The 11,221-nt window shown below is 47.2% G+C and overlaps 1 protein-coding gene across 3 annotated transcripts in view; it reads left to right on the top strand.

Moving 5' to 3' along the window:
• Positions 1-2,464: 2,464 nt before the first annotated feature.
• Positions 2,465-11,221, top strand: part of PCMT1 (protein-L-isoaspartate (D-aspartate) O-methyltransferase) — a gene marked incomplete at both ends in the record, with an annotated part of 28,155 nt that continues 19,398 nt past the window's right edge. For 2 of the 3 annotated variants that reach the window (XM_081997037.1, XM_081997036.1), the window contains one exon: positions 2,618-2,753. In XM_081997037.1, the coding sequence (XP_081853163.1) occupies positions 2,699-2,753 (55 nt within the window). Of the gene's footprint in view, positions 2,754-11,221 lie in introns of all 3 variants that reach the window. The other variant, XM_081997035.1, reaches the window with a different exon arrangement.

Raw genomic sequence — 11,221 nt, 5'->3', positions numbered from 1 at the left:
CACGAACCTAGCCCAGAGATGGCCAATAGGTATGTTCAGTCCAAAAGTGCCCAGGCAAGTCTGCAAGTTCCTAGGAGATAAAGGTGAGCTCTTTCTCTGTACTCTGTGACAAGCTTAACCCTAATTCAGGCTGGTCCTGGTAAGCAGTGTCAGTTTTTATGTAAACGTGTTTCTGGTCTCCCAGTGGGGTAAGTATCCCTGGAATGCTTTTAAACATGGGCCAGCTAGTTTCTTGCCAACAACCTCTCGATGTGAGAGTGGTGCAGTTTGCTTCCATCTGACAACAGAAAATGTCTTTTGCATTTAAAACAATGAAGTATTTTTGTGTCTGTATTTTTACAATGTCTGTCTGTTCTCTGTATTTGCTGTCCTTTGGGAATTCCTCTAACTCCATGGCTTCTTTCCTTCTCTCCCAGCCCACTGGATGTAACAGGGAGACCTTTTATATTCTGGGGCAGGCTAGGAGTCTCCCATGGACTGTAGAGCGGTTGCCATATCATGCTTAGGAGAAGTTAGATGGAGAATACAGAATGAAGCAGTGGATCTGTCTCCAGGCTTAAAAGAACCAGATAGGAAAGCTCTGGGAAGTCTATGGATGGGACCTGGTGTATTCATTGGGCAACTGCCAGATTTGCCGCCCTGGACTGACTGCAAGCCTGAAGAGCAGGTTCCCCCCTCACTCCATTTTCTTCACCTGAACTAGCAATGATGCGATGGAGTATATGTGTTGTGTGAAAATGGAACAGGCTTATCCCTCCCAGGATGGGTTCTTGCACAGAAGCGATAATATCTGTGTCTCCTGTGGTGGTATGTTAGGCTCTGTGTGTCCTTGTATCAGGAATACATTCAAGAAACAATAGTTGAATTTATATCTGCTGGATGACACCTTATTTTCTCTAATGTTTATACAATGTACTGTTGATAGGGCCTATCTATTCATAGTCATGTATCACTATTCTGATGTTTCACGTGCAACCCTGAACTGAAAACTGTGCTGTTTGGTACCAACTAGATGACATGCTTGCACTGTTGCACTGGGTTAAGCAAGGAAGTGCTGTAAAATTGTGGTCACAGGTGTGCGGAAGCTCGTTCACAGGGACCAGAAGGGGGCACAGATGCAAAAGTCACAGCACTGACAGTAGGTTTCCCAAAATTGTATGCCATAATGGAATTTGCTTTCCCTTAACAGAAACACACATAACAGGTGACAAATTAATATTGGTGGCAAAATTAATCATTAAGGAGTTTAGGAGTACCCAGGAATACCACATGACTGTAGGAAATGAATTCTATGGTTTTCTGCGTTATGCTACTGGCTGTGGGAGGAACCGGACGTGCTACTTTTTCCTTAAGATTCCTACTTCATCATCTGCCTACGCTGGGACAGAGTAAAGGCCACATCGCAACTATCAGTTTGGCATTTATTAAATTATGAGTTACTGATTTTGTGACCTAGACGCCTTTTAAAACTAATTTTAAATTTATAACTTTGTCCTACAACAGCATCTCACCAGTAATAGATCCTTGGTACTCTGGCAGCGCTTAGCCATACACGCAGGTGCCAACTCTCAGAACCTTACACACACACACACCCGCCCTCTCCCATTTTTTGTGTTTTTTTTTCCAGGTGGTCAGTCACATCTTCCCTCCCCCGTCTCACCGTCTCACCTCCCCTGCAGTGACGGCCGCCCCGGCTGACCAATGGCAGCCTCCGACACGTAGGCCTGGCCCGCGCGGGCTGGTCGCGGCCAATAGGCGCGCCCCATGCAAAACGCCGTGCCACGGGACGGCGATAATTGGCTCCGTCGCAAGGGCGGCGGGGCGGGCACTGGGCCGCTGCGGGGGGCTGGCGGCGCCGCCGTGACCGGCAGGCCGGGGCCCACCGCCCCCTTTTTCCGGGCACAGCGTGTGCCTGCTCCTGTCACGACAGCGGCCAAGCGGGGGGGCAGGGGGGAGTACCGACGTGCTGTTTCGCTAGCTCATTCATTAATGGAGCTCCTAAATTCACAAACCCGACGCCCGCAGCCCTGCCGCTGGGATTCGCGGCTCGTGCCACCAACCCCCACAACCGGGAGCAGCCGCTGAGCCCGCGCGACTGGCGCCCGTATGCTCCGCCACGCCCTGGGCGCGTCCCGCGGCCTCTCCGCACCCGCAGCGCGGCGCGAGTGGCCACGACGCGCTGCGGCGGTAGCGCACCCGTGCGTTACCGGGTGCCGACGGTGGTACTACCCCCGCGCGGGCTGATGGAGCAGCGGGGGGGCGGCCCGATCTCCCGCAGCCGCCCGACATCGGCGCGGGGGAAAGGATCGGCCCTTGACGGGCGGCTGTACAGCGACCCCACCCCACCCCTCCCGCACTCGCGGGGCGTGTGTGGGGGGTCTTCCCCACGCGTGCCCCCGGGGGCGATGGGCGCGCATGCGCAGGGCCGCGCGCGGGCCGGCGGAGCGGCGGCGGCGGCCGGAGAATGTCGGGCGCGCGGGGCGGTGGGCGCGTGGCCCCTCCCCCTGACGGGCGCGCGGCAGCCGCAGCGGCGGCGGCGGCGGCGGCGGGGGGAGGAGGAGGAGGAGGAGGAGGAGGTGGCGGCGGGGAGGCGGCGCCTGTGTCGGCGCTGGAGGTTGTGTCCTTCCTGGGGAAGCTGCTGTGCGCAGTCGCGGCGCTGAAGGCGGCTCTGTACCTGCTCCGCAGAGTGTGTCTAGCGATGGCCTGGAAGTCGGGCGGCGCCAGCCACTCCGAGCTCATTCACAACCTCCGCAGTGAGTCCGGGCCGGGGGCGCGGGCGGGGTCCCTCTCTCCTCAGCCGCGGGGCCCCCTCTCTCCTCAGCCGCGGGGCGACCGTTTACCGGCCACTCGGCCGCACGCACTTGGCATTCCCGCGGCGCGCGCCCAGCCGCCAACTGTCAAGGAGCAGCGCCGACGGGGGGGAGGAGGCGAAGGCGGCGCTCAGCCGGGGGGTGTGTGTCTGGGTGTCCGTCCGGGGCCCTCCCGGGGGGGAGCGGCGAGCGCCGCCGCCGTCCCGCAGACGGGCGGAGGCCGCTGGCGAAGGGCGGGCCCGGGCTGTTGTTGCGGGAGGAGATGCGGCGGGAGGGGCGGCGCCGGTAGCGGTCCCGAAGGGGAAGCGCTGTGCGGCGGCTGTGGCTGTTGTCAGCCTTCCGCCTCCCCGCTTCTCCTCCCCGGCCCCGTTCCCGCCTGCTCGTAACGCTCTGGCGCGAGCTGAGGCGGGGCTGTGAGCTTCCGCACGCACCGGGCTCGGCGTCCCCCCGGCCTCGCCCGGCCCCCTCTGCCGGGCCAGCATGCCTGCCGGGCGGTGTGGGAGCGGCACCCCGCGGCCCTTCGCAGGGCCGGCGGGGGAACGGTGGTGTCAGCGGGCGCGCAGCGACCGTTCTTCGGTCTTTCAGGCCCCGGCTAAAGGCAGTGGGAGCCGCTCCGCAGCGGGAGCGGTTTGGGAAACGCGCCGAAGAGGCCGAGGTTGTTTTTGTTCGGGTCGAAGGGGCGTGTGGCAGTTGTCCACTCGTGAGGCCCGAAATGCTCGCTTTTGGCTCCGGTCCCGAGTTGCCCCTTTCGAAGAGGTGTGCTGGGACCGCTGGGAGGGGAGCGGAGCTGCCGAGGTTAGAGACTCGTGCTGTCGCCGGGCTTTACGGTGACTGCCCGGGGCTTGACGTTCCTTGTGCTTACCGAAGGTTTGTGCTGTCCCCGTGCTGCGTGTGGAAGGTACCGGGCCGGTGCTCTTCGCTGATGTACTTCACTACAAGCCTGCACTTGGGTCACTTATATCTGATGCAGGCTGAGAGGACAGGGTGGTAACACCCTCTCTATTTAGAGCTTCCATTTTTCATATTAGGCTCGGGTTAATCTGTGTTAGATACACTTGCAGTGTCTGTTTTTCTTTACTCATGGTCTTTCCATTCCTTTCCTCAAGTCCATGTCCTAGACCTAAAAGGTTGTAGATTTGGAGCCTGTATTATGGCAGTTTTCTCCTATTTTAGTGATGCTGCAAGACTGCAGACTTCACCTGTTTGGCCTCCTTGTTATTTTGGAGACATAGGATAATCACTTCTGTTGTTTTTTCTAGTCCACTTATATTAGACCCTCTGAGATCCTGTGTTCTTTTCCAGTATTTTGCCGCTCTTCTGAGAACTCTTCCATGCAGTAGAGCAATGTAGGCTGAAGTGACTTTCCGTTTCACTGTAAAAACTGCCTGGTTAACAAATAGATAATAACTTCTCTACTTACAAGAGTTGCAGTACTTTTTTTGTTGTTTCATTTTGCAACTGTAAGGGCTAGAAATACTGTTTCAGTGAAATTCTCTTCCCTCACACAGCAGGGGAAAACTTTCTGACGTAAAAATGAATGTGAAGCTCCCAAATATATCCAAAAAGTGATTATTGCCAGAATTGTCTATGCCTCTGAGAACCTGAAGGCAAAACCGATTTCTTTGTTGAAGAAAACAATGAGTGTTTTTCAACACATGGAAACTGTTTAGGGCTTTGCAAGTAGTAGTAATAAAAAAGCTAAAAACCATTATAGTTAGTACACAGTGATAGCAGTATAGGAAGAGGAAAGTGAACTAAAATGTTTAATATTGTAATCTCAAATTATATATTAACTACCTGGAAAATTAGGCTGTAATTTCCCCTCCCTCTGCTTTGCACATGTATGCTAAAATGTTTTGAGTAGTGTTAACTAGTGGATTGGAAATAAAATGTTGCAGAGGCACCGAAGCTTTTGATTTTGCAGCAAGGTTGTGGTGTTGACCTCAGTGGGACTCCAGTGATGGTATAGGGCTTTCAGGGCAGAGCAGTTGCAGGGTTAAGACCATAACTTTTAAATAAAGGTTCTCCACGTAAGATGATACCTTGTTACTAAAGTCGGGAACAAGTTTAGAAGGAAGTACTGTTTTGTATGATACATGATTCTCTCAGATATGTTTTTAACAACCTTAAAAATAATTGGTTACAGAAAGACTAGAATGTTCTAGAGAATTCTTTTTGCATAGTAGATCACTCAGTGTATTTAACTCTTTTCTCTAAAAACTGTGAAGTAGCATAGCATTTCTAGCATTTTTATGGTAGAAGTAAGAATGCAAGACAGATGAGGTTAATTTGATGTTGTCTGAGTGTTTATCTTGTAACTTAGTAACTGAGTGTGTAATTTAGTGTGTAATTTGCATAACTTAAAGGAAATAATGCAGGTTGTAGTGACACAGTATGTTGTCTTGTGCAGCAAATCCTGCCCTTACACCACAGGTCTTCTCTTCACTGTGCTTATAGACCTGCTTTTGAAGGAGGCTGTGTTGTAAGACTGGGTCACATTCTCATTACGCCCCTTGTGAAACACTGAGATTTAAACTCCTCAATATCTGTGAGCTGTTGTACTGTTGTGGTTAGAGCAGCAGTGAACTTTGTTATGGGTATAAGTGGGCTGGGGAGAATGGGAGCATCTTTAGCCGGTTTTGCTTCCCAATAAAAACATCTATGGCAAACTCCTGCAGGCTACATATTCTTTTCCTTGCCCTTTTTGCTGTTGCCTTAACTATAGAATTAACTTGTTTATAAAGGTAACGATCATTGTGTTAGAGCAGTAGTAAGTACTTTTGTGTATTTGCATGCAGATTTAGGCAAGTATTCTTTGCAAGTCTTATCTTTGCTTTCAGGTCTTAAAAGGGACAAACTAATGAAGAGGGCCCTGGAACTCTGCATATTTTTCAATGTATATTTAGAGACAAGTGACTGTAGAATGTTGCATGACTTGTTTTGATTTTTAGCTGCTTATTGCATTGTAAACATGTTCTTGCACCGTTATTTGAAGCATCATAGATGCACAATTTGTAACATATACAAAATAAACTTGCTTAAAATGCACTCTTAGCAACAAAAATGCTGTCCTTGAATGTGCTGTTTCCATGAGGTGTTCAGCTGCTTTGTTTTCCAGTGATTCTCGAAACCACTTCTCATTTAAAAAATTTTTTTCTTTTCTCTGATTGTTTGATTCTTCCAGCATCAGAAGTATTTAAAATTTTTTTTTCACCTTTATGGAGTAATTATTTTGATTTCCTCACTGAAAATAATTGAACATGTGCCTTCAAACTTGAGCAAACTTCCCCCTAAAAATATTTAAATGAAGATCTTTTAGCAGATGACACTTCTAGGAAACTATCCAAATGCAGGTTACCATAGGGTTAGAAATCATGCTAAACATGGAAGTAATTGACTGTATTTAAATACATAACTGTGATACGAATTTCTTTTTGTTACAACTTAGTGTATAGGGATGCTGAGAAAGTAGGAAAAGACTGGGTAGTTGGTGACTGACTTACTGTTATCTTGCTTGGTTGAAGATCTTTGGATTCTAAATCTGTATCTTTTTTTCCCCTTCCTTTATCTTCAGTTATCCACTGTTCTCTTGTCTCGCTACTGGGTCATTTTGATCTCCTTCTGTCTTTTATACTTGGGCTCTTGCCAAGTCCTGTTACTTTACATGCCAACATCTTACAAATTAGCTTTTCTTCCTCACCTGCAGAACTGAAAAATTGGTCCCTGTCCAATTCACAGCCCATCAAAGTTAATTAAGTTTCCTTATCACACCTCTCTTTCCCCTCCAATCAATATGGTATGCTGCCACATGACAATCTTTCTTGCTTATTTCTCTGATCATGTTGTGCCAATGGTGTTACAACCACATATATATGCTTTTGAATCCACATTTCCAGGTGAAAGTGAATGTAAATTAACTTGACTGTGGTTAAAGTGCTGCATAATGTCATTAACCGTCTGTGGGCTTGTTTCCTGCTACATTCTTTTCTCATCCTCATATAATAAACCTGTACCACAGAAGTTACCTTAAGCCTACAAAAGATTCATACATGATCAATGATGATCAATGGCACTCCCCTCAATATGATTGAACCTGGTGGCTCTGAAAAGTACCTGGGCGTATGTATTGACCCATGGACTGGAATATCAAAACCAGAGCTACTGGAAAAAGTGAAGGGGTGGTTACAGTGAATTGGGGAGGCTTCACTGAAGCCATTTCAGAAAGTTGACATCTTGAAAGGATTCCATGATTGATTTACTTAGCCGACTAGGCTGACGTAAAAGCTAGGTACCTGGAATCCCTTGATTTGGCTATTTGAGCTGCCATCAAGGACTGGCTACTTCTACTGGCATGTACCTGTGACACCATCCTGTATTCCAGCATTCAGGATGAGGCCTGGGTATTGCCAGACTCTCAGGGCTGATCCCTGGTGTACAGGTTTGAAGACTACACAGAATTGTACAGTCTTTGGACAAGACAATAAGAGTGGTTGTATGGCAAGAGGGTATTGAGAAAGAATTTGCAAGATTATGAATTGCAGCAGGAGGAGGTAAGGATACAGTTCCACCTATTTGGGACTGTAGAGCAGTCATGGTGATTTCAGAGGAAGTAGGGAGTGAGGAACCAGTCTCAGAATGGGAGATACCCACTCCAAAAATTATTTTTCCAAGGCCCTGTAACTATCGAAAACAGGAACTTGTGAACTGGACCAAACTGCTATCCCAGGGACATGGAATTTCCAACTTTGAGAATGACAAAATCAGTAACAACTGTATTGAATATTACAAAGACACTCCTCACAGAAAGCTCATCACGGTGTTACAGTTAAGAGAGAATGTCTACACCACAAGAGAATTTCTGGCAAGGGGCAGACAGGACATTCAAATCTTGTCAACATCATCAGGCAGAGAATGAGACCTCCTTACATCTTACGGGATACTGCCCTGTGGTGCAAGATGCTAGGATTAAGAGACATAATCAACTATGTGAATTGGTGGCAGATGAAGAAAAAAAAAAAGGATTGTGTAATATCCCAGGAGCCACTGATTAAGAACCAATGACACTAATTATACAAACAGGGCCTGGTATTGGTTAAAGGAGATCAGGCCCTTGTAGTAGACATCATAGTTAGACATCAGAGTAAATCAACATCTTTGGTAGATGCAGTGGCAGAGAAAGTAAAGAAATACCAATCCTAAAGATCAAGTTCAAGAACTGATGAATGCCACTACTATTGAATTTATTGGATTTTCTTTAGGAGGACTTGGCAAGTGGGATCAAGACAATTACACATGTTAGCAGAACTAGGACTCTCCAGTTCCTGACAGGAAAAGGTCGCTCATCTGTCAAATCAGGCACTATTTACTTCAGTAGATATTGTACATATATTTACTAGCCAAGCATGAACTATTTTAAGATCTTAATGAATTGTAATTGTATGAACTAGTGAATGGTAAATAAACTGATTCTTTCTATCTAAGGCAGGAGCTGGACCCCCAGGAGTGCCAAAGGGTGAGTGAGACAGGATAGGGTATTGATAGTATGTATGTAGGGATGCCAAGGGGCTTGGAGTCATGACATGTCATCTATCCTGCTAAAAGACATTAATCATGGTTCTCTACCTAGGTGGATGGACCACCTTTACTTAACCTGGAAAAAGAACATGTATAATTTTATATATGATTGATAAATAGCAACTGTAACTTACAAGATAACACAAATTCCATTGAATTTCGTGCCTCACTTGAGACCAGTGTGAAATGGTGTTTCGAATCAGTGTATGTTCAAATATTGTCAGGCTTTGCAAAGTCTATTCTTAGACATACTAAAGATATTTCTCTGAGTGTTTTATTATTTAGATGTTAATTATTTAAAAGTGACATCTTGGCAAGTTTAATCATGATGAAGGCTTATGTACAGTGAATCTGCACCTTTGTTGGAGGTTTCTGATTGCTGAGGACAAATCTCTTTGGGAACTGCCATGAATGTGGAGGCATTGAATATGGCATTGCTAAGCCGAAGCTAGGTTCAGCAAGGGTTCAGCAATGTTTTTTCCCCTGCTGTGTCATTTTCCCTGGTTTATTGAAATCTCTTTTACATCTGGCTAATTTTCACAGAATCACAGAATCACTAGGTTGGAAAGGACCTTTAAGATCATCAAGTCCAACCATTAATCCAGAACCACCATGTCCCCTAAACCATGTCCTGAAGCGCCACATCCACACGTTTTTTGAACACTTCCAGGGATGGCGACTCCACCACCTCCCTGGGCAGCCTGTTCCAATGCCTGACCACCCTCTCAGTGAAGAAATTTTTCCTAATATCCAATCTAAACCTCCCCTGGCGCAACTTGAGGCCATTTCCTCTTGTCCTATCGCTAGTTACTTGGGAGAAGAGACCAACACCCTCATCGCCACAACCCCCTTTCAGGTAGTTGTAGAGAGCGATAAGGTCTCCCCTCAGCCTCCTCTTCTCCAGACTAAACAACCCCAGTTCCCTCAGCCGCTCCTCATAAGACATGTGCTCCAGACCCCTCACCAGCTTCGTTGCCCTTCTCTGGACACGCTCCAGCACCTCAACATCCTTCTTGTAGTGAGGGGCCCAAAACTGAACACAGTATTCAAGGTGCGGCCTCACCAGTGCCGAGTACAGGGGCACAATCACTTCCCTGCTCCTGCTGGCCACACTATTCCTGATACAGGCCAGGATGCTGTTGGCCTTCTTGGCCACCTGGGCACACTGCCGGCTCATATTCAGCCGGCTGTCAACCAGCACGCCCAGGTCCCTTTCCGCCGGGCTGCTCTCCAGCCACTCCTCCCCAAGCCTGTAGCATTGCATGGGGTTGTTGTGGCCAAAGTGCAGGACCCTGCACTTGGCCTTATTAAACCTCATACAGTTGGCCTCTGCCCATCGATCCAGCCTGTCCAGATCCCTCTGCAGAGCCCTCCTACCCTCCAGCAGATCAACACTCCCACTCAGCTTGGTGTCATCTGCAAACTTACTGAGGGAGCACTCAATTCCCTCATCCAGATCATCTATAAAGATATTGAACAAGACTGGCCCCAGAACCGAGCCCTGGGGAACACCACTCGTGACCGGCCGCCAGCCGGATTTAACGCCATTCACCACAACTCTCTGGGCTCGGCCATCCAGCCAGTTCCTCACCCAGCGAAGAGTAAACCCGTCTAAGCCTCGAGCCGCCAGTTTCTCCAGGAGAATGCTGTGGGAGACGCTGTCAAAGGCTTTACTAAAGTCCAGGTAGACAACATCCACAGCCTTTCCCTCATCCACTAGGCGGGTCACCTGGTCATAGAAGGAGATCAGGTTGGTCAAGCAGGACCTGCCTTTCATGAACCCATGCTGGCTGGGCCTGATCCTTTGGCTGTTCTGCAGATGCCCTGTGAGCACTCTCAAAACCAACCGCTCCATAATCTTCCCTGGAACAGAGGTCAGGCTGACAGGCCTGTAGTTCCCAGGATCCTCCTTCCGGCCTTTCTTGTAGACGGGTGTCACATTGGCAAGCCAATGCTCAAGGAAGAGTAATGTAACTTGGATGAACATGAAGAAGGGAAATAGCAATGGAAAATTAGACCGATTAAAAACCACTTAACCCAAATTTTAATACCTCCACTGTACAAGCCATTATGCTGCCTGTTGTGTGCATTCAGTGAACACATTTTCCTTCAACACTTGTTATATTTAGGCTTGAGTGACTAAGCATTGTAACTCATGTCTGGATAGTGAAATAGTTGAAAATTGAACTTTTTTTTAATTAAAAATTAACACATCCACTGATATGTTAGTTTAATAATATCTAAAATTCCTTAAATGTGTTTAATGTCTCAGGTGGCATAGAGTTGAAATCTGTGATGCTATTTTTTGGAGCATTGAAATTTTTTTTTTATGTGTTAGCGAGTAATTTGAATAATTGCCTAAAAGACTTGCCACAAAACTCTTTTTATTAGTGATTTAAGTATTTCTTAGTGATTTACCCATGTCAGTGAAATGTTTTGAAAGAATTTCTACACCTTGACCTGCTAAGAGGGAGGCCTTCAAGTAAATCAAGACAACTTAATATCCCAGAAAGTAAGAAATGTCAACCTAAAATATAAAATAACTTTAAAAACAATCATCACATTTTATCTATGTGTAAATTATGATTGTGTTCTTAACTGGCTCTTTGTTGCTGGCATTCTTTTTCTTCTTAATGTTAGACAAGCTGTCAATGTAATCTAAAAAACATACCCATTCTTTCTCACAACAACCCCAAAATTCAGTGCAACAAGTCCTCAGTCATCCAGGAAAAAGAGAGAGCATACTTTTGGCTGGTTATTTATCTCACAACACTTTATAATCAGTCATTTTAATTTAAAAATGTTTAGTTCTTTTACTTGATTGAAGATTTTTTTTT

This window comes from Phaethon aethereus, assembly GCF_964289735.1.
Source record: "Phaethon aethereus genome assembly, chromosome: 3".
Classification (NCBI taxonomy): domain Eukaryota; kingdom Metazoa; phylum Chordata; class Aves; order Phaethontiformes; family Phaethontidae; genus Phaethon; species Phaethon aethereus.
This window is presented reverse-complemented; position numbering and strand designations above follow the sequence as displayed.